Consider the following 24,444-nt stretch of genomic DNA (forward strand, 5'->3'; position numbering starts at 1 on the left):
AGCTGCTCAAGAGAGACTGACCAGCAAGGTGCAGAGCGGTCTCTGCGACTGTGGAGCTCCTGTGCCAGCCATGCAGAGAGTTCCAGGGATGTCACCTGGGGATGCTGATGCAACTGCATTTGAGCCATCCTTGTTTCTGCAAACGATGCTTCTTCCCTGTTAGTAACCCCAATAAAAACTCAGTGGTTCAACAAGTTGGACTCTAGTGCAATCAATCGTTACTTCAGTCTGCCCTGCATTCGCTTTCCGGGGTGAGTCGATGTGTGCTTTATACTTCCCCAGGGAATATTTGTCAAAGAAAAATGGCTTCTCATTGATTGTGCAGTTTAAAATGTAATGTATGTGTTTTCGATGATTCTTGTTTTCCCGCTTGTATCCATGCTTGGTGTGGTTTTCTTTCACAGTGTTAAATCTGCGAAGCTTGGAAGCACATTCCTGTACTCCCGGCACTCGGCAGGTCGAGGCAGGTAGATCTACAACCTGTTTAATTTCACTTTCTTACACTCGCTCCTCCCGAACACCCTTCATCAGTCGGTAGCTTTCTTTCTCATTTTTCTCTCTTTCCTCACAGTTCAGTACGTCCCTCTTCATAATCCCCCCAGCCCATCCACAAACTCAGAGCATCTGAAACAGGAATTCTTCTTTGAACTCTGGGACAAGTTAAACCTATAAATCTTTAGGAAGTTTGGTGGGTTCCTCCAGAAAGGAGCAGGTAGTCTAGAAGTGGTGTGCAGGATCAGAAGACAGGATGTGCACATGATTCGGTGCAGAATAAGTTGTTACTTTTCCTTCATCTCTTTTCTTCTAAAACAACCACTTCCTTTCCTTGTTTGCTTCTGCTTCACCCATTTTTCCTCCTCACCATTCCTCGATGGTTTTTTCCTCCCGTTATCCTTCTCTCTTTGGATTTTCCATCTCTCTCTTCCCCTTCCACTCTCTCCCGGGTTAGTGTATAATTTCCTCTGAGTCTCTCTGGAGTAGAAGAGAACATTTGTGCTCAGTTCAGCAGGTAAACAGCTAGAGACAGAGCGCTCTCCAGTCTGAACCTTCCAGAAGCAACAATGGAACGAGACAGCCACACCACGAAAACATCTGGCGATGTAAGTCAGGGTTTGCTCTTGGAATATATTCCTGAATGGTCATAATTAGTAATGTACATGCACTTTACTATTTAAGGCTGTGCTGAGAACATGCTTTACATGATGAAGAACTATAATTTACAAGTCAATTTTAGAGCATTTCTGTCAAAAATCATGATAAGATAGCTGTTATTAATTAAAGAAATAACACAGAAGCTTGCCCAAAGGGGGAGACACTATGATCACGCAGGTGTTTTTCCTGGGGTGAGGCTTCTCCACTGCACTCCACATGTGCTGACCCTTATGATTGTCCTAAATTAGGAAAATGGCATAATTGGTAGTAGTGGAAGGCTGTGTTCCCACCTCCCCCCTTATTTTTGTGTCGAAACACTAAAGAAACAAACAGTGTAGACAATTCTGAAAAGTTAAAAAAATAAAATATAATGCTTCAATGTGTATCTTCAAAATGCGTACTATAAAGGAATATCAATCCAGAAAGCTGAACTGTGTGGAGAGTTTCAGGCTAAAATGGATAAATGCTGTAGGGCAGAGGAGGTAAGTTATGATGGCAAAGTAAATGATCCAGGTCATATCTCACGAGGACGGACTTTGGTTAGGAAAATGAAATGGATGACGATTCTTGCTTTACTTCCAAGGTGGTGCTTACGTTCTCTAACAATGTCCTTTGCATGACAGATTATAATCTCTAAGTAAGTGATTAACATTAGAAATTGTATTAATTAAATGCAGAAACTTAATTCACAGGGCAGACTTGGATTTCATGAGCCAGCATTAATATGTTGTGACATTTTAAACATAGAGAAACCAGCTAAGAATTCTGATCGGCTCTCTGGAGCTAAAAGAATGTGTAATATGTGCACAGTAAAATATACATACACACACACATACACACACACACACACACATATATATATATATATATCCCACTATAACTTTTTATTTCAATTTTTATCTAAACCAGTTAGACATAAAATATACATGCAATTGTCTCCGATGAGACAATTGTCAAAAGGACATAGGCAGGATGGTTGCCTGGACGGGAGATGTGAATTTGTCGCCACATCTCACCTGTTTGTAGCTCATTACCAGTAAGGTCAGCTTATGACTCCATTCGTGTATGCATATAGGTCATCACATGCCGGGCAGCTGTCGCCTGGACCACTAATGCCCCCCTGTCTGTCGAGGAGGTTACAGTTGATCCACCAAAGGCTTGTGAGGTTCGAGTTAAGGTGAGTGCAAACGACAGTGTGTGGAGTAGGCGTGGATTGTGTATATGTATGTTTGCAATGGTTTTATAATTTAAGAAAAATGGTAGTCGGGGTTGGGGATTTAGCTCAGCGGTAGAGCGCTTGCCTAGCAAGCGCAAGGCCCTGGGTTCGGTCCCCAGCTCCGAAAAAAAGGAAAAAAAAAAGAAAAAAAAAGAAAAATGGTAGTCTATATTAGAGCTAAGACTTCCTATCATTATTGACAGATACCAGCATATAGTAATAGTCAAGTGGGTGGCTGCATTTTGTAGAAATGTCACAAACTTGATATATGTGAATACCAGGTAGTCAGTGATATTTTAAAAATTCTATTGCTTTTTAGACTTAAACATCAAACTGGGGAGTTGGTTCTGTGAGTGCAGTACTCGTTATGCAAGCATGAGGTGCACATTGGTAGCCAGGAGCTCTCGACAGGAGACTCCCCAGAACTTCATGGCCAACCAGGGTAGCCAAACTGATGAGCTTCTGTTCCAGTGGGAGGTTTTGTCTCAAAAACAGAACAGAACAAAACAAAAACCAGAGAAACAAATGAGAAAAGATATTTGGACTTCTGCCTCTGGCATGTGTGTGTGTGTGTGTGTGTGTGTGTGTTTGTGACAAACACACACACACACACACACACACACGAAGGCACCATAAACACATACACACTCAGGAAGTTCTCTCTCTCTCTCTGTCTCTCTCTCTGTCTCTGTCTCTCTCTCTCTCTCTGTCTCTCTTTCTCTCTCTCTCTCTCTCTCTCACACACACACACACACACACACACACATGAAAGCTCATGTATACATGTACCCACATACACAGAAATTAAAATTAGTGAAAGTCAACACAATTATTGCTTCTGAAACCTCCTTCTCCCACAGTTCCTGAGCTGTTCGGATGTATAGCCATTTGATAGCTATAGAGCTATGCTGGCGTGTAGCCATTTGAAAGCTATAGGTGTCCTCCAAAACTTGTGCTGAAGTGTAGTTGCCAACACAATGGTTCTACAGCAGCGCCTCTGAAGAATGAGTGTGTAGATTAAAGGGCCGTCACCCTCATAAATGGATTAAAGCTGCGACTGTAGGAAGAGATTACTTATAGGCCCCTAATAAAAACACGATTCTGCACCCGCCTGACTCACACACACATTCACCTGCAGTTTACCCTACTGTAACAGCAGGGAGGCCCTTGTTGGATGAGAGATAGCATGCTCTCAGATTCACCAGATTCCAGTTGTGAGCCAAAGAAACTGATAGTGCAAGACTGACCCAATCTGTGGTACTCCGTTACATCACTAGGAAACAGCCTAGACAATAATACATGCTCTTCCCCGTGGGAACGGGGCCTAAGAGGTCTGGCCTCACTCTCCTGCACTGTCCTCCGAGGGACTGTCCACTCCAGGTAGGACAGATAGATGATACCAGGGATGTATGGGCCACTCTCCTTTCCCATTCTCACTCGATGGAAAAAGTTTGTAGCAGTCAGGGCCAAATGAGGGCTGAGCCTGCTCCGGCAGCCATCAGAATCCTCTCATCCGTGTTCTTTAAACAAGATTCGTTTTCTCACAGTTCCAGAGTCTGGAAGTCTCCCAGATGAGGGCACCAGCAGGGCTGAGTTCTGGTGAAAGCTCTCATCCTGGTTTAGATAGATATCATCTTCTTGCTGTGCCTTTATGTGTGTGTGTGTGTGTGTGTGTGTGTGTGTGAGAGAGAGAGAGAGAGAGAGAGAGAGAGAGAGAGAGAGAGGAAAGAAGGAAGCTCTGGGTCTCTCTCTTCATAAAGAGAGCAACCTCACCAGGAAGCTTTGAAATTAGGCCCCACCTCCAAATGCTATTATATTAGGGGATAGCTGGGGTCTTCATATGTAAAAGATACACTATCTAGAAAAAGGCCATGGTCCCAATCCCCTGCTCATGGAGTAGACTTGCTACTTTAGGGAGATATTTGTCTTTACCACAACTCTACACTACATAAATGTTCTAGCCATGGAAAGAAACAAGTTAGAGGTCTCAGCACTGCACCTCTCTGTTAGTTGGGCAAACTTTGTTTGGAAAAGAGTGTGGGAAGACCCATATCTTGAGAAGTAACCCAAAAAAGACTGGTTTCAGTCTGTTTTCTGTTAAGAGTGTGTTGCTAATTTGTAACAAGTTTTCAGTAAGCGGCTCATGTTCTCTTACAAGGAGGCAGAGAAGGAATATTCAACTCTCTTGGTAACTAAACCAGTCCTGCTAGACTAATTTATTTCTAAAACTTAATCTAGTCTCTTTCCACCACCCCTGCACCCCCACTGCGGGAGCTGAGGACCAAACCCAGGGCCTTGGGCTTGATAGGCAAGTGCTTTACCACTGAGCCAAATCCTCAATCCTCTAGTCTCTTTTTAAAAGATGTATTTCATTTTTAAAGTGGGTGTGTGTGTATGTGTGTGTGCACGCACACACACGTGCATATCTGTCTGTCTCTGTGTGTCTATGTATCTATGTATACTTGTGTGCCCCTAGAGAGCACAAAAGGACATCAGATACACTGAAGCTAGAATTGTAAACTGTTGCGAGCTTCCTAACTTGGGTTCTAAGAAGGAAATGCAGGTCCCCTGCCAGAGCAGAAAGCATTCCTAACTGATGAACCATCCTAACAAGTCTTTCCATCTAACCTCTTGAGAAAGACATTAAGCCATTCGTGAGGGTATTGTACTAGAGCCCATCAATCAAAAGCATTGCTAGCTGTCAGTACTGTTGGGGACCAAGAGTCTAGAATATGAACCTCTCAGGGGCAAATCACACCAAACCCATATCAGAGAACTTGGGGATAAGCAATTAAGAGAGGCCTGGAAACTCCGTGAGCAACGCAGCAGCAAGCTCGACACAGAGAACCAAGCAAAGAAACAACAGTCCATGCTAAGAGCACCTGAATCTCGGGAAATGCTGTGAACCAGACTAGGCTGATTTCCCTGAAGACCAGCCAGAGAGGGCATTCGAGAGCAGCAAACAGATAAACAAAAGTATCCAGAGAAATGGGATTGTAGGTCAGCTATTTGAACCAAAGGCCTGAACAAACGGACCAAGAAAACAGATAAATATCTCCCATCCCCCAAAGAGCCCAGAGGAATAAAGGAAATCAATGTGAGCAGTCAGACTGCCAAAAGAGAAGAGCAATTTGACAAAGAATCTGGAAAGCTCCAGGGATCAATTTCTGCTAGCCAGTGAAAATAAACAGAATGTCTAGATAAAACTTGTTGGTGCTGGCAACATGTTCCAAGTGAAATACACGATTTGAAACTGATCTGACTTGCCTCCAACCCAATCCAGCTGTGGAATCTCTCTACCCTGGAAGAAAACTAACTGACCTTTTGAAATTGGAACAGCTAGAGAAAGGAAACAATGGCACGAAGAAAAAGCAAGAAAATTGTACACTGTAGAGGAGTCTTTGAAGATTCGTTTGAAGGTCTTTCCATTTCCCTTCCGCGTGTTCCTTTGTGTCAGAAAACAGGAAGCAGCATGAGGAGCGTGTGCAAACAGCCTTGGGGTTGAGACTGTTCGCCTGCTCTGGGAGGCAGGGAGAGCATTGCGATATCACCCAGGCTTTGTATCAAAACAGACTCTAAAGTTTCTGTTGTCTACTTTACCGCATCCCATAGAATGTTTAACTGTTTGTAGCAAAGCACCAGACACAACTTAATGATTTTTGCCATATTAAGACAGTCAGGTGTAAGTAAAATATATATATATATATATATATATATATATATAATAAAAAATTTAAAAAAAAAGACAGTCAGGGCAAAACCATGAAGACAAGAGGAAGTAAGTGCTTTGGGCACAATAAAATCACAAATGTAGGTAGCCTGGGCATTAGAGTGTACTCTGCCTGTAGACTTGAAGATGTACTGTATTTTTCTCTGAAAGGCACAATAATTTTATAACCAGATATATTTTTAATACATGCACACACTATGTTTTGGTCATATTCACCTCCCACACTCTTACCTTAACTCCTCATGGATTCACTGGCCACCTCCCCATCCTCTCCCTACGTCATATCCTTCTCTTTTTTAACATCTCACTGAGATGTTGAATTTATGCTGCTCTCATACGCATGGTGGGGAGCCAGCCACTGGGGCATGGTTGACCTCCCAAGGATCGTAGCCCTAAAGAAAACTGACCCACTCAGCAGTTACCAACAGTCAATAGCTCCTCAGTGAGGCTTGAGGGTTTGTGAACCCCCTCCTCCGGAAATGCTAAATGGTTTGATTTTGTACACGTAGCCACAGTTGCTGTGAGTACAGTGTTTCCAGTGTCCAGAGGTCACTGTTTCTCCCTGGTCTTCCTCAACCTCTGGGTTCTCACAATCTTTCCAACCCTTTTCCACAATATCACCCCAGCCCTGGGGAGCTGTGTGACACTGATGTCCCAGTTACAGGAGGGCATGCGACATGCATGATCAGCACCTTGACCAGTTGTGACTTTCTTCATTCACAGCAGTAAGAGGTGTGAGAGTTGCACTAATCTACGAGTAAATGCATGTCTTTTGAGGACAGTTTGATATGATGTCTAGATAGCAATAAACCAATCGTAACAGGCTTACCTCTGGAGCCTATGTGCTCCCAGTTATGGCTTTTTGGCCAGATTTAAGGTACCAGACACATAAATACAATCAGAAAGTGGTTGGTCGACCCATAGCATGTTACTACTACACCCATGGGCACATGCTACCAGTCTGGTCATTATTGCAGCTTGCAAAGGTAAAACTATTGGTGACTTTTCCCTCACAGTACCTCACACAGACCCTTGGAGTGCTAGGAGAGTGAGCCGTCAGGGAGAAAGCATCCCAACCAGTACCAGCTTCATTTTTACAGAAAAAACTGTGGGTTTTTTTTTTTCAGTAATAAGATCTTCCCAACAACTAAGATCTGTCTCAAACTTATGTTGCTTGAGGCGGCCCCGAGGCTCCCATGACCAAAAACTCTGGGTTGAGGGGGTCCCAGACCTGGCACTGGACTTTTTAATTGTCAACCTATGGCTTCTGGGAGCACGCGCACACACACACACACACACACACACACACACACACACACACACACACTTTTAGAAAGCTTAGAAAATAGTATGTTTCCCTATGGCTTTTTAAAATAACCTTAGAGTTAACTATCCTTGCTCCGCCCTACCTTTGAGTCTCCCTCTACACTTAAACACCCCTCTCCTTCCCTTTTCATTTCCACTTCTGTTCTATTCCTTATTCCTTCTCCCTTTAAAGCATTTCCTCCCTCTCCCCCTAGTGGCTCCTTCCTGGTGTGTTAGCTAGGATTCCTATTGCTGTAATAAAACACCAGAATCAAAAGCAATCCGGGAAGGAATGGCTTCATTTCATCTCACCACGCTCAGATCACACTGCATCACTGAAGGAAATCAGGGCAGGGATTAAAGGCAGGAACGGAAGCAGAGGCCATAGAGAATGGCTACTTATTCACTTGCCCACTAATGGTTTGCTCATCCTGCTTCCTTATACGACCCAGGACCAATAGCCCAGGATTGCACCCCCACCGTGAGCAGGGCCCTCCCACCTCAATTATTAATTAAGACAACAATCTGTTGAAAAGCACCTTTTAAATTAAGATGTTCTCCCTGTTATATCTGGGTTGCATGCAGTTGATTAAAAACTGACCCGTACACCTGACTCTACACGTGCTCCAAGTTAAGCATGCAAAACTGAAGATTTGATGCCAGCATCCAAGTATGGGTGAGAACACAGTGACTTTGTTTTTCTGTCACCAGGCAATTTATATGCAGTTACTTAATCATCTTTCAGATCATATCCTCTGGGATCTGTGGCACTGATAATCATATCCTAGAAGGGAAAATGGAAACGCCATTTCCTGTCATCCTGGGCCACGAGGGAGCTGGAATTGTGGAGAGTATTGGTCAAGGTGTGACTACTGTGAAGCCAGGTGGGTACCTGGGCGGGATACCGACGCCTTGTAGGTATGCAGGAATAGGTTCAGCTTCTCTGCCAATTAGAACATTAATAGGCAGCAGAATGGTGTTCCCAGAAATCATGGGGAGCCCCAGCAAAGCCAGCATGTGATAACAGAGAAATCAGGGTCCCTCTTCATGTTTTTAGTTTTATTAATGAAAAGAATTCAAGAGCAATCACAGACTAGCTTGGGGACAAAGAATGGAATCAGATGGCGGTGTGAAGACAGTTTATTAGAGCCTAAAGGGGAAACCCCAGGTCAGGCAAGATGGAAGGGAAAAGAGAAGGAATGATGTCATGTTGCTTGTGCTGAGGCAGTATGGACGTCAGCCTCCTACCCACAGATGGCCACAAGTTGAGGAGGAGCGCTTTAGAACAAAGAACAGGGAAACCTGATGCATTAAATTATGGAGTGTAAGAGCACAGTTAGGCTATGACCAGCATCTGAGAGAAAAAGAAGAAATAGTCAGGTCTTCCTAGGCTGCCCTCAGAGAGGTGAGCAGACTCCAAGTCTCGGATGAGTTGGGGGGATGGCATTATGTTTCAGGCATGCTGGAAAGGAAAAGCACATCATCTGTGGGTGCCCTGCATATTAGCTCTTACAGGATCAGACAAGGGCCTGTCTCTATGTAGAGGCAGATCCATTCTTTACAATATAGTACCAATTCCTTTCCTAATTCCTACTCTGATTCTTCCCCTGAGGTAAAACAAAGGTCTCAGAACTCAAGCCACGTGTGGTGGTGTACACCTTTTATCCCAGCACTTGGGAGATAGAAGCAGGCAGTTCTCTAAGTGTTAGAGGCCAGCCTGGTCTACATACTCAGTAGGACAGCCAGGGCTAAAATCCAAGAAACAACAAAAACAAAAAAAAGTTTTAAAACTCATCGGATATTGACAAAATCATCAAACTGCTTCCAGACACCAGATATAGTACAAGACATACACAGCCTGGGATTCAGAATCCCAGACTGAAGACAGAGTTCAGTAGTGTGATACGTGCCTACCAAGCACAAGGCTGTGTTCCTCACAGCAGCCTACCCTAAGTTAAACTAATAAGTACAATATATACAATGTTTCACAGTATTGTTAAACATTAGAATATGTATGATTAAGAAACCTTTTTCTACACACACACACACACACACACACACACACACACACACACACCACATGCCCTAATCTTTTTAATTGTGCAGAGTAGCATCGTGTGTAAGAGTTTCTTCTAGAATTTATATTTACCTTCCCCATGCTACAAACCTCATGTTTCAAACACTTGATAATATCATTTTTCTAGCAAGAATAATTATCATAATAATATTATAATAATTATCATAATAATATAGTTATCATTGTCATAGGTTTTTTTTTCCAGTTTCCTTTATGTGCATTGTGAGCATGCTATGTCGGAAATGTGGGTGAACATGTTTGCATCTTCCCACATTATCAGAATGTACGGAATAACAATATGCTCACGTGGTACAACAGCTTTCTTTGCAGCAGTTTGCTAGACGTTGCTGACTGCCTTGGTATCAAGCACTGACTGAACAGGCGTTGTTGATTGCCATCCCAATTACTGAGCTTAGCTCTGTGATCCCATGTTATACACCACACAGTAGATGCATTTGGGTGTTGAGTGTATGGACTACAGAATGAATATATATGTAGGTTGCAGTGGCAAGGAATTTCTAGGGACCTAAGAGGCAAAACTGGAAAACTAAAGGAAATGAAAATAAAGGCTTTGGGAGGGGTTGAGGTCTACCAGATGGTGTACTTCCTGTCTCACTTAGGAGCACAGTCATCATACTCAAAATGGAGTCAAAAGCTACTTGGAAAGTCAAGTCTTTGGGAGTGATCAGGCTGAAAACCCAGTTTTTCGGTGGAACTCAGGGCAGGGGACAGAGTGATCTCAATCATGTATAAAGAAATAGATGCTCTGAAAAAGATCAATTACCTTGTTTTATTGATTTAGCTACTTAATGGCAGAATAGGATTGAGGGCACAGGCTGCCTTTCCTCGAGTTCTAACACAATGCAACAGCTCATAATGAGTACTGATTTTTAATTTAGCTCGTGTATAATTCATTCTTCCAAAAAATATTGAACTCTACTAAGGTCCAGTTCGACTTTTCTCCTGGAACACTGAACCAAATCGACAAGTCTTATATTCCACAAAGACTGAGGTCACTCTTAGCGGTAGCTGTCTCTTACCTTTGAACCTCAATGTGATGACATGTAAATATCCAGATTCTTCTTCTATCTTGTAGATCTATTTATATTAAAAGTGATTATTTTAATCCCATGATGAAATGATAATTAAAGTACAATGCTACACACAACTCTTCTTAGGACAAATTGATGATATCTGCCAAAACCAGTTCCCAGCAGTATTAACCGTTCTTCAGGTCTGTCATAACTTTCCCCATAACTTTCTTTATTCTTTATCTTCAGGAGACAAAGTCTTAATGTTCCCTCTCCCAGAATGTCGAGAATGCATCTACTGCCTTCACCCCAAGGGCAACTTCTGTAAGAAACAAAAGTCAGTTTCAAATTCTTTGACTTCTCACCTCATTTGCTTTTCTCACCCAGGATTTTTGACTCAGCCCTGATAATGTCTTTTTATTTCTTCTTTCTTTTTCTCGTTGTTGCTCTGTGTCTGGGGAGCAGTATTCTCTCTCCAACCGGATTAATGTTGGATGGAACCAGCCGATTTACCTGCAGAGGGAAGAAAATCTATCACCTTCAGGGAACCAGCACGTTCACAGAATATACCGTGGTAGATGAGATCGCTGTGGCAAAGATCAATGACAGAGCTCCTATGGACACAGTCTGTATTATAAGCTGTGAGGTGTCGACAGGCTTTGGAGCTGTGTTTAACACAGCTCAGGTGAGACTGTGTCCTTTCAGGTGGCTTAGTAAACAAGGAGTCACATAGTCAGAAGGCTCCTTCATCACGGACAAAACTGAAGGGATTTTCCCCTCTGTTTCCTACTAATAAAAGATCACTGTTCAAAGTCTAACAAAGGTTAATCCTTTAAAAATACAGGTCACCCCTGGCTCTACCTGTGTGGTTTTTGGACTTGGAGGAATTGGTTCAGCCATCGTCATGGCCTGCAAAGCCTCCGGTGCATCTAGAATCATCGGGGTTGACACCGACGAGCAGAAGTTTCCTCGGGCAAGAGCCTTGGGGGTCACTGACTGCCTCAACCCTAAAAAGCTCGAGAAACCTGTTCAGAAGGTGGTGAAGGAAATGACAGGTGTCGGTGTTGACTTTGCCTTTGAGGCCATCGGACTGATTGAAACGATGGTACGTGTGTTGGACACAATGGGGGCCACAACACATCAACTCATTCACATCAGAAAGAACAGGATTTCCTGTAATCTGTTTTATTTGGGAGGATTGTTACAAATTGAGCCAAGAGCCTCCAGCACACTAAGCACAATTCTACATCCCCCAGTCCCAATATAGGGCTATAAATTTTTACCTAGCATTTTTGAGCACATTGATATTATACCTTGCATCGTTCTGAGCTATTAGCCTATTCTATCCCATTTTTAGATCACCCTTCTAGATAATTAATAACTTTATCTTCATTTAACGATTGAATTAATGATTATGATATTAATCATGGTGGATTTAAACAACTTATTCAAGGTATCATAGTAAACATACTATGGCTGTTTGATCATAGAATGTCTTCCACATTCCCCTTGAAAGTATACCTTACCATTATCAACTTGCGGGACACAAACTGTGCACCATGTCATGCCTGACTACCCATCCTCAATAGCCAATTAAAAAGGCCAAACTAAAGTAGAAAACAGAAAAGGGAGATTTATTCAATGTGGCCACATTGGGAAGAGGGACAAAAGGACCCCAAATCAATCTTCTGGGTCCTGAAGTGAAAGCAAGGTGTAAACAGATACACACATCTAAGCAGTCCTAGTCAAGGTATGATCTTACCTACCCTTGGCCAGTTCTTGTCTGGACTTCAGTCTCATCCTGTAAGGAAGACTGACAATCTGTCAGATCTGTGTGAAATCTCCCTCCAGGAGACAAATGCTCCTTCTGTTTGGTGCCCTTTTCTTCTCTTAGCATGAGACTTATGAAAAAACACCCATTTCTTTGAGTTTACTTGATTCAATAGTCTGCTTGTCTGGTGGAGAGGTGCAAGGGCCTCCTTAGAACATTGTCACTTTCAGCAGGCCAGTTACAAGTTACACGTACATGTAAATGCTGCTGAGACATTAACCAGTCTGTTTCTGCATTTAGGTCTCGGCTTTGAAGTCATGCAACAGGAGCTCCGGAGTGTGCGTAATTATGGGAGTGGCTCCCACCGGCTCCCAGCTCTCTTTTGACCCCGTGCTGCTTCTCCCTGGGAGAACTCTAAAATCTTCTGTTTTGGGAGGTAGGCCCCTCAGTTTACTCTCTCTTTTCAGAACCCTAAGTCCCCCTGCATGCTCTTTGGAAGGAAACAAGAAAGGAAAACGGGAAGAAATAGAAGGCAAGACAGTGTATCAAAAATGATAAGGTGAGGCAGGCATGGTGTCTCATGCCTGCAATCCAGCACTCGGGATGCAGAAGCAGAAAGTCTGCCACACAGTCAAGCCCAGTCTAGACTGCACATAGTCAGGTCCAGCACTCAGATATACAGAGAAAGGCCCTATTCCAACATCCAAAAAAGGATAAGTCTGTCTTCCCAAAAGTAGTAAGTTCCTTGTAGAAGCAACAGTACGAATCTAACACTGATAAGATAAAGAAGGTGCCTATTGGGACCCGAACTTTCTGTATTGGGTGACAAACCATGGATGGTATATGGACCACTCCCCCATGAGAGAAATATATCACTGATTTGATCCCTGCGTTCTCACCTTGATACTTAACCTACTTTTCTATCTTAAAACAAAATAGATCATTACAATGTTGGTCACAGTTCATTCTCTCTTCTCAACATACCTCCAGATTCTTTTTTTTTTTTTTACATCAACTTAATAAATTTCTCAAAGACCTATGTTTTGTTTTGTTTTTTGATATTTCTTTATTTACATCTCAAATGTTATTTCCTTTCCTGGTTTCCTGTCTATAAGCCCCCTATCCCCTCCCCCTCCCCTTCTTTTATAAGGGTGTTCCCCTCCCCATCCACACCTCTTACTGCCCCCCCCAATAATCCCCTACACTGGGGATCCAACCTTGGCAGGACCAAGGGTTTCTCCATCCATTGGTGCCAAGCAAGGCCATCCTCTGATACATATGCAGTTGGAGCCCAGGGTCAGTCCATGTGTAGTCTTTGGATAGTGGTTTAGTCCCTGGAAGCTCTGGTTGGTTGGCATTGTTGTTTTTATGGGGTTGCAAACCCTTCCAGCTCTTTCAATCCTTTCTCTAATTCTTCCAAAGTTCAGTGGTTTGCTGCTAACATTTGCCTCTGTCTTTGACATGTTCTGGCTGTGTCTCTCAGGAGAGATCCATATCCGGTTCCTGTCAGTACGCATTTCTTAGTTTCATCAATCTTATCTAGTTTTGGTATATGGGTCACATGTGGGGCAGGCTCTGAATGACCATTCCTTCACTCTCTGCTCTAAACTTTGCCTCCATATCCCATCCTATGGATATTTTTGTTCTCCCTTTTAACAAGGAGTGAAGCATCCACATTTTGGTCATTCTTCTTGAGCTTCATGTGGTCTGTGGATTACATCTTGGGTAATTCGAGATTTAGGGCTATCCATTTATCAGTGAGTGCATACCAAGTGTGTTTTTCTGTGATTGGGTTACCTTACTCAGGATGATATTTTCCAGTTCCCTCCATTTGCCTATGAATTTCATAAAGTCATTGTTTTTGATAGCTGAATAATATTCCATTGTGTAGATGTACCACATTTTCTGTATCCATTCCTCTGTTGAAGGGCATCTGGGTTCTTTCCAGATTCTGGCCATTATATATAAGGCTGCTGTGAACATAGTGGAGCATGTGTCTGTGTTAAATGTTGAAGCATCTTTTGGGTATATGCCCAGGAGAGGTATAGCTAGGTCCTCAGGTAGTGCAATGGCCAATTTTCTGAGGAACCTCCAGACTGATTTCCAGAGTGGTTGTACCAATTTGCAATCCCACCAACAATGGAGGAATGTTCCTCTTTCTCCACATCCTCGCCAGCATCTGCTGTCACCTGAGTTTTTGATCTTAGCCATTCTCACTGGTGTGAGGTGGAATCTCAGGGTCATTTTGATTTGCATTTCCCTCATGACTAAGGATGTCAAACATCTCTTTAGGTGCTTCTCAGCCATTCGATATTCCTCAGCTGAGAATTCTTTGTTTAGCTCTGAACCCCATTTTTAATAGGGTTATTTGGCTCTCTGAAGTCTAACTTCTTGAGCTTTTTGTACATTTTGGGTATTTGCCCTCTATCTGTTGTAGGATTGGTAACAATTTTTTCCCAATCTGTTGGTTGCCATTTTGTCCTAATGACAGTGTCCTTTGCCTTACAGGAGCTTTGCAGTTTTATGAGGTCCCATTTGTCAATTCTTGATCTTAGAGCATAAGCCATTGGTATTTTGTTCAGGAAATTTTTTCCAGTGCCCATGTGTTCCAGATGCTTCCCTAGTTTTTCTTCTATTAGTTTGAGTGTGTCTGGTTTGATGTGGAGGTCCTTGATCCACTTGGACTTAAGCTCTGTACAGGGTGATAAGCATGGATCGATCTGCATTCTTCTAGATTCTATTCCATCACTGATCACATACCCCACATGCTTCCAAGACTAACATGTCTCGGGATGCCAGTGCAGTGTTAGATGTTCTGAGGCCATGTTATCTAATGTTGTGATCTGGTCTCACATGTGGCTATTGGCCACTCAGGCTGGAAGGCTGATGAATCAGTTATGGTTAATTTTACTTTATTTAAGTTCAAAGAACTATGGTGGCTGCAGTGGCACATGCCTATTCCACGTGCTGGGAAGACAGAGGGAAGTGGATCTGTGTGTGTTCAGGGCTATCCTAATGTGCATAATGAGTAGGTTTTAGGGTAGCCAGGGCAACATCCTGAGACCTTGCCTAAAATTTAAATAAATAAATGTAAGCGACCACATATGACTAGCATTGCCTTATTATTAGACAGTACAGTTCATATTATCTCTTACCCTAGCCTTAGCCAGAATGCTCAAGCATGATTAGTGATCGATGACAGGCCATTGGTGATTAATTATTGATCGATTGATTGTTAATTTAAGGTCTGGAATTGAAAAACTTGTCTTTGGGCTATCAGAGTTCTCCATGGGCATTACCCTTAAGCAAGCAATTCAAACTCTTAATCCCAGTCTTGGTTAGGCAGTAGCTTTTCTTATAGAGAGGGAACTAAATGGAAAATATATACATTAAGCACTTAACACATAAGCAAAGAATAAGCCATCAGTTGAGGTGTTGGCTACGATAACCCACAACCCAAGAAAACAGGCCTGAGACTACCAAAGATAAAGTGGTTTGGGTTTGCTTTGGTGGCAACGTGTGTTTGTTTGTTGGCTTGAATATCTGGGGCCCTCTCCATTTTTCCTTGACACGGTTTTGTGGGAGTTGAATATGAAGTTGGATTGCTACCCAGTTGATCATATAACAGAGAGAATGTTTCCCCTGACCAGTCTTTCACTATAAAACTTTCAACTTTCAGACACTCAAAACTTATCTAACTGTGTAAAACTCCCCCAAACGAACCCATATAAAGAGTAACTGAGTGCTGAGAATAGCTAGGCTTTTCTTTGCAGCTAACCATCCATCTGTGTCCATTTTCTGTTGAGGTAAAAAATAAATAACCTGTGGTAGTTAATTTATAGGAAAAAGATGTTTGTTTTACTTCTGTCAAAATATTTATTTGTTCTTTATGTGTGAGTGCCTTGCTGTGTGTCTGCATATGCATGATTTTTGTGCTTGGTGCTCTCAAAGACTAAACAGAAGAGGGTCTTGGAGCCTCTAAATCTGAAGTTACAGATGGTCGTGAATGACTATGTGGTTGCTGGGAATTGATCCCAGGTCCTCAGACTCCATTGTTTTCAGGACACTAACTACTTCCTATAATGTTCACCTTCCAGCTTTGATCTGAGTTAATCTCAGGATCTTGAGTGAAATGAGACCTAGCACTTGGAATAGGGCATGTGCACTGAGCTATCTCTCCAGCCCAAGTCAGGATATTTTTTATCAAAGCAACAGGAAGAAGAAACTGAAACTCACCTCAAATAGGAAGATATGGGATTTGTATAGCCAAGATGACCTCAAGTGTGTACCACAGGGTTCAGACCCATGTCTGTGACTACTCAGGGATTATCAAGTACAGCCTTCTGGTTCAGCACAAAAGGTCTATACAGTCTGCAGCAAGAGCAGTACCCACTCAGCAAGCTAGAAAAGCTGGGAAGTAAACATCAGGGGAAGAATTGCCTGTCAGGCCATCACTAGACCATGGGCCTCCAGTTTTTCTTATCCCCAGACAAGAGTCTTTGCTGCCTTCCTTTGATAAGACTGACATTCTTCAAGTTTTGTAGTTTCTTTCCTGTCAGGCACTGTGCTAACTGAGAGGCTCATCCATGCTTTTAGGAGAACCCTAGAATCCCACACAACTGCCAGAAGAGTGAATGTGTTGTCTCCAGGTATCTGGGTTTACTAGCTTTGTGCCTGGCCACCACATTTCCAGACCCCAATTCTGTGCCTTTATTTTTATCAGCTACTATAGCCCCAGTGTTGAAATCTACAAACTGCCTTATTCCCTTCCTGCTGGGCCGTGTGTTTCTCCTGGTGCTATTTACAATACCAAGTGTGAGCGCATGTGCAAGTGTAATGGCGTGCTGTAAGGGCATGGCAGATACTTAACGGTTGGTGCTCAGTCACCAATGAATCAAACTAATAGACTTGGACCCTTAAAAAGAATTATTAAATTCCCAAATAATAAATTAAAATGTTATAAACAAAAGAATTACTTCATTATAGATGGAAGAAGCTGTAACAGACATCACCTTCTTATTCCAGTTTTATGCTAAGAGGTTTCTAGGTCAGGGGAAAACCTGCATAACCAGCGAGCTGTGCGATCGTCAGATGTTGCATTGTTTCTAAAGTATGGATCCTTAGTGTCCCTCAGGTGTGCGAGGCCCCCAGGATGGTATTACTGATAGGTTCTGTGGCCTTTAGGAGGTGAGTCTTCTGGGAGGGTCTTAGGTCATTGGGTGTATGCTCTCAAATGAGTCTGTGCTGGTATTTTTTCTTCTCTGTAAAAGAACAGAAGTAACAGATTCAACGCAGTCATGCTCACAGACCATCGGCCCACAACTCCATTGTTTTCAGGACACTGACTACTTCCTATAATGTTCAGCTTCCAGCTGATTTGATCTGAGTTAATCTCAGGATCTTGAGTGAAATGAGCCTGGCAACCCAGATCAATCAGCTAGTGGGCATTGCAGGAAATGGTTAGGACCCTCAAGGCAAAGAAGAGCTTTAGGCACATGGGTTCTAGCCATGAGAGCATCAGGTAGGAGGGCTTTCCTGTGGCCCTGGTAATTATCATTCTATCGGTGACTGGATTCTTCTATGGAACAAACTGCTTTGGTACTCGGGTAAAGGACAAATAGGGAAATGAATGGCTTACTGTATCCATGAATACTTTGATAATTTTACAAATTATCAAATTTATTATAAATTATTAATTATAATAATTAATCTCTGGAGTCTTCAGTCAGCTTTGATACATTTCTCATCCCATTAATTTGGTCCTTTCCTTCCTTCTACAGGGTATAAAACCAGAGATGACATCCCTAAACTAGTAACTGACTACGTACAAAAAAATTCAACATAGAACCTCTTATAACCCACAGGCTGCCTTTTCCAGAAATCAATGAAGGATTCAAACTGTTGCGAGAGGGAAAATGGTAAGTATTTGTGTGAATTGTGTGTGTGTGTGTGTGTGTGTGTGTGTGTGTGTGTGTGTGTGTGTGTACAAGACATTCCTGGGAGTAGTGCCATCCATACATGTGACTTTCAGTCAAATTTTTATGACAAGTCCCCTATGCTCCCATATAACTTTCTATTACCCTCATGAGGACTTGTGACAGTAAATGGTAATTAACTTGTCTGGTGAATTTTTGAATATCACATTTTGATTTCTAACACCAGCCTCAACTATAATTCGTCAAGTGTAGGCATTGGTTAGGAATAAGCATTTGCTTAAAAGAACAAATAAATAGAAATGTAAACTGATGAGCGTTGTAGAATGGTGGCTACAGACTGCCTTATCCATCAGAGAGCTTGCTAACAGAGAGCACGATGTCCGTCATTCCTCCTGATGACTATAATCTGGCGGTGACCAAGAGCATGGCGCCACAGGTGCTGAGAGAAACAGCAAAATGGTTGGCATTTCTATTCAAACTGCAACCCAGTGGTTGTCTTCACATGGCCTTTCACAATTAGAAAATAGAAAAATGTTGGGGAATTACTACTCTGGCTCCCACCCGACTAGGCAGGGGTCACTGGAGGAGTGGCAAGAGGTCATGGAGTAAAATGTACCCACAGCTGAGGGACTGATTGTTTGGGGCTGTCTGCTGCCATCCTGCATGATTCCCATTGGTCCATTCAGACCTCATGATTGACAGGTCTCTGCGGGCCTTGATGACAGGTATTTTCAGTGTCTATAAGAGGAGGGGCAGTGAGAGAGTGGAGCTGGGAAATGGAGAAGGCGGGAAAGTCTCTCCCCTCTGCTATGTGCAATGGCTGTAATGGCTTTGGGCTACCTCCGTTAGTCACATCAGCATTTACTCTTGCGTTTCAGCATCCGCTGCGTCCTCTCTATGAGACCCTGATGGTGGCTGGCACACAAGCATCCCCACAGTGCTCTCTGTGCTTCTTTACTTCCTTGAGGATTAAACTGCGAACTATGGCGATCAGAACTGGAAAGACATACACACGCAATTTTAAGGAGTTAAAACTGTTAAAGAAAATAAACTATCTCAAAACTCATGTCTGGGTGTCAGGCTAACTATCAAAGGGAGGGGAAGCAGGAATTGATCGCCGATGAGATATGTATCCACGCTAAAGGCCCACTTGAGCTGTGTTCTGTTTTGCACAGCCTGTATGTACTGAAAACCTACTTAGAGTCCGTGCCCCACCGTCCCAGATGCTTTTGTCAGCAACATAGACAAGCACGTTTGTGTCTTTCCCCAGTCTCAGCATTTATTGGGTAACAATGAGCTCACTAGGGACCACTGTTCCTATGGCAACAATTTGTCAGATACGTCAGCTTTTCTTGATAGTCTGGCAAAGGTGAGCATAGGCCGCTTTACCACAATTTTAGGAATTAATATTAATTCTCAGATCACATATCATGCATCACCCAGCAAATGTTTCTACTTATGATATTCGTAGGTTGTAGAATGCCTCTCATGAGTTAAGGGGCCACAAGACATCAGGGGGTTTTAGAGGTACTGAGAAGCAGAGAAACTAGTAGAACTAAACTGTACTGATGACAAGCCAACCTGAGCTGTTGCTTTTCAGTGGTCCTCAGCCTTCCTCACGCTGAGACCCTTTAATACAGTTCCTCATGTTGTGGAGACCCCCGACCACAAAATCATTTACGTTGCTACTTCATCAATGTAATTTTGCTACTGTTATGAATCCTAATGTAAATATCTATGCTTCCTGGTGCTGGTGGTCTTAGGTGACTCCTGTGGAAAAAAGCCATTTGAAACTCTAAGGGGTCATGACCCATAGGTTGAGAACCACTGTAGTGTCAGGCTTCAGGGTCGGGATTGAGACCAGAACAGAGACAACAGGGCAGGACCAGGGTGGATCAATGGATGGCAGATTGTCTTAGTTAAGGTTTCTGTCATTACAGCAAACACCATGACCACAAAGCAGGCTGGGGAGGAAAGGGTTTATTCAGCTTACACTTCCACACTGCTGTTCACCACCAAAGGAAGTCAGGACTGGAACTCAAGCTGGGCAGGATCCAGGAGGCAGGAGCTGATGCAGGGGCCATGAAGGGATGCTGCTTACTGGCTTGCTTCCCATGGCGTGCTCAGCTTGCTTATTAGAGAAACCAGGACTACCAACCCAGGGAAGGCACCACCCACAATGGGCTGGGCTTCCCCCCACCTAATTGATTACTAATTGTGAAAATGCTTTACAGCAGGATCTCATGGAGGCATTTCCTCCACTGAGGCTCCTTCCTCTCTGATGACTCTAGTTTGTGTCGAGTTGGTGTAAAGCCAGCCAGGACACAGACCTAGACAGGTAAGGGGTAGATGAGCAGATGGCAGTTTGAGTACACCATCTCAACACGAGAGACTGAGCTGAGCTTAAGGCCCCGAGACAGTTGTGAAGCATATGCCTGACGGTCTCTCAATGCATATCCTGAGTGGTCAGTGAATGCTATCTTTATCTTAATGCTAGGTGTTACCTCGTTATAGGACTCAGATGAAGGCATGCACTGCCTTGGTCTGGTGTGGCTGACAGAGTTCTTGGGCCTGCTTTTCCTGCATGACTTTAATATGTTCACTGTACTTCATGTATCCCATGTCTCCTAAATCCGTTCAGTAATGTGCGCTTTAGTGTTGTGATGATCCAAGGGTCACCTGCACACACTCTGGAGTATCCCTGGCTTCTTCTAATGGCTGTAGTCAATCTCTAGGACAATAAGTGGGGGGGAGCAAAGCTTTCTGCTTTGCTGACTTTTCCCCCATATACCACTTTTTTGTAAGGATTTGCCTGAGTCCTTCCCATCCTTGACCCTGTTCTTTGGCTTCACTGGAGTCTATAACTGAGTAAAATGTAAAAGGGGGAAGTGTGCTGTATCCTGCGATCTCTCACTGCTTCCTGATTATGGATGCAATGTGACCTCACATTCCCACCAACATGACCCCCTTGAATGACTTTATACCCTCAGACCCGACCAGTAGAAACAATAAGATCTTCCTTTTTAAAAAAAAATGATACAACAATGGAAAAAGCAATGCATACATGCATTCGAATTCATAAAAGAAACACTAATGGATGTCGTGTGTAGCTTTTTGATCCCTGGCCTTATCTCAGGGAATGGGCTGCACTACAGCCCCCACCCAGCTTCCCTTGAATCCACGATAAAAGATGCGCGTGTGCATGCGTGCACTTACACACACAGTTGTTCCTTTTCAACTTACCTTCTCGGCACAACTGCTGGTCACTACTGTCTCCCACCTGGAAAAGCGTGTCCTCATCAATACTTGTAGCTCCATACCGCTCGCCGCCCTAAACTAACCCCCTTGATCACACGCCTGTAGGAGCGGCTGTGTGGCCACTCAGTTTCGGGATCTCACATGGCTGGTCAACTTTTCTCGATCAGAGAGGCCTGTGGAACTCTCCTCTCCTCCTTCATATCTCTCTGCTTGCCTCCAGGGACCTGGAAGTCCCACCTATCCCTTCCGCCCAGCAATTGGCCCATGGCTTTCTTTACTGACAGATTAAGAACCAATTGGGGAACAGGAGCTTAACATCAGGACTACCCCTACAAATGGACACAAAGGGATGGATTCAACATAATAATAGTGGGTAATTTCAATAACCTATGCAAATAAACAAACAGATCATCCAGACATAAAAAATAAGCAATGAAACTTCACCACAGACGAACTGCACCATAGAGAGGTTGGACTTAACAGATATCTACAGAATATTCCTTCCAACAGCTGCAGAAAAGACAATTTTCAACAGCCCAAGGAACTTTAAAATATTTACATTTCTAGCCACAAAACAAGTCTTAGCAAATACAAAAACATGGAGTAATTTATTGTCTTACAGAAAATTGTAGGCTAAAACAAGACAGATCGAGCAGCCTTTATCGTCTTGAAGACAGACGCACCTTCTTTCAAAGACCTCAGTTCTCTGTGGAAGCTGACGCCAGTTGCCTGTAACTAAATGTTTCCGTTTTCCCCCCAAATATAAGAAAGTCGAGGATATTTAGCTTGCAATAGAAACCCCAGCTGGAACACCAGAAGGCAGCTTCTCCCCCAAACATTTTCTCTTTCCTCACATTGTGTTTCCCACTTTGGTGGTAAGGTCCCTTCTCTTGATGTCTGCAACCTTATATGTTAACTGATGATGTCTGGGCTTGGGACCAATTTTTGTGCTGTCTATCCGATTCATTTCCTTTTTTTTCACCCTGAGAGTGTCTCAAGACTGTGTCTCAAGATTATCCCGGTTTTACCAAAGACTTAAGATGCTACATCTTTCGTAAGTATGGTGAGAGATGATCAGATAAATTTCCTTTGCCCCACGAGCCTTCACACATCCTGGGGCCTCCTCGTAACAACCTCCACAAGAAAACTGGCCACTTAATCGTACCGTGTTAGAGCGGACTTTCTTAGACCCACCAGCAGCATAAATAATGACATTGGAAGGGTTGGGGTTTTTTTCAATATATAAGTCTTTTATTGTCCCCAAAGAGCCCAAATTGCACTTGTGATCAAGATCTTGTTTCTAGAGCTAGGAAACCGAGGTCTCAATCGTCTGCCTGCTGCCCGGTTCCCTTCTAATATGGTTTAAAACTTGGGACTTTCGCTTGGGCAGTCTCCCCAGGAAGTTTATCTATCCTACAACCCAATTATGTAACTAGCTCTAAACCTCTTTCTCCACTGTGGTAGCTGTTCCCTCCAAGTACACTCTCGATTGCCTGAGTCTGATTTCTTCTCCCTGTGGCCTCCTGTGCCCAGAAGTTCTGCCCCCTCCCACCCGACCACCGACTTCCTGGCCCAGCTATTGGTCGTTAGACCCTTATTACAACCAATCAGTACCGAGACGACCTCTGATACAATTCTCCATCCCCTTTAGGCTGGTGAGGAAGGACAAACATTTACAAAACAGAAAGCCCGATGATGAGCCATAGAAATCACAATACCAAAATCTTGCCAGCACTTAGTTCTCTGCCAACACAAAATCAACACTTGAAAATACAGAGACACGCCTTCACATGGCGTGAAGAAAGGTTGCCCCAACACCATTTGAAAAAAATGAAAAAAAAAAAAAAAAAAACCCTACCCGTCAATGTTTTATGATCAGGAATTCATAGAAATTCTATACTTTAAAGAAAAAATAACCAAGTTTGCAACAGAAAGAAAGTTTTTTGGTTTTTGTTTGTTTGTTTGTTTGTTTGTGTAAAGGCAATTTTAGATAATGCAGAAGCAGAAGGAGGAAAAGGAGCTATTTCTAGGAAAGGAAGAAGGGGGAGTGTCCCTGACAGATGTTCTCAACTATGGAAATTCAGTCATTCACAGTAGAGAACAAACCAGTAAGCTACTGAAGCAAGGAGAGACCCGGAACCAAGAAAGACTCAGCGGTGTCTACATAAGGAGGCAGCACAGGAGGAGAACAGACTAGGAGTAGGAGCTCTGCAGAACCGAGCAGTCCTGGTTCATCACTTGACTCCCGACTCAAGTCCTCCACAGTGCAGGAAACCTCTTCCTGAAAAGACAAACCCCTAGCCCGGCTGCCCCAAAGCCCCCCCCCCCGCCTCCTCCCTCCCCCCCCCGCCTCCTCCCTCCCCCCCCCCCCCCCCCGCGGGAGACTCCTAGGGAAATTACGGTCCCACTGATTGCCTCAGTATTCTGAGAGCCCTGGGAGAGACACAAAGGTCTCTTCACTCCTGCTGTGACTGTTGCAGTTTCTAAAGCCCTACCCTGAGCTCCAAAGTTGTCTTACAAACCCACAACTATCCTTTAGAGGAAATAAGAAACAACTTATTCTTAAAATTTTTTAACTAAAATATAGCTCCCTGCTTCCCTGTCTTCCCTTTAACCCCTGCAGTGCCTTCCTCTCAGGGGTTCGCCTCTTATTATTATTGTTCTTGTTCATATATATGTTTATATATACACACATATATGAATAAATATATAACGACAACCAGCTGAATCCTACACCTATACCCACAGATATATCACCCTTCTCACCCGTCATCAAAGACGCTTCTCTTTACAATAGCATGAGACTGTTACAGAGAACCACACAGCAGGTCATAATGGAGAAATGAACCGACCCTGGAGAGCCCAGCCCCAACAGACACATCTACAACACAGTTCCTGCGCCTAAGACTCAGGCAACTCGGCTGAAGGAGAGTGGAAAGGCTTTAAGACATGCAGGACCAGGGAGTCA

General features: G+C 43.4%; 1 protein-coding gene across 1 annotated transcript; it reads left to right on the forward strand.

Moving 5' to 3' along the window:
- The first annotated feature begins 1,007 nt into the window (after window positions 1-1,007).
- Window positions 1,008-19,284, forward strand: Adh1-ps1 (alcohol dehydrogenase 1C (class I), gamma polypeptide, pseudogene 1). The gene is given in 10 exon segments (NM_001447515.1): window positions 1,008-1,100; window positions 2,228-2,329; window positions 8,149-8,287; window positions 10,761-10,848; window positions 10,977-11,196; window positions 11,356-11,616; window positions 12,583-12,718; window positions 18,063-18,115; window positions 18,118-18,200; window positions 19,097-19,284. Coding segments are annotated over 10 exon segments (1,152 nt in total). The 5' UTR covers window positions 1,008-1,061; the 3' UTR covers window positions 19,128-19,284.
- The last annotated feature ends 5,160 nt before the right edge of the window (window positions 19,285-24,444 follow it).

The sequence above is a fragment of the Rattus norvegicus genome, chromosome 2 (assembly GCF_021556685.1).
Source record: "Rattus norvegicus strain SHRSP/BbbUtx chromosome 2, alternate assembly SHRSP_T2T, whole genome shotgun sequence".
In the NCBI taxonomy this organism is placed as follows: domain Eukaryota; kingdom Metazoa; phylum Chordata; class Mammalia; order Rodentia; family Muridae; genus Rattus; species Rattus norvegicus.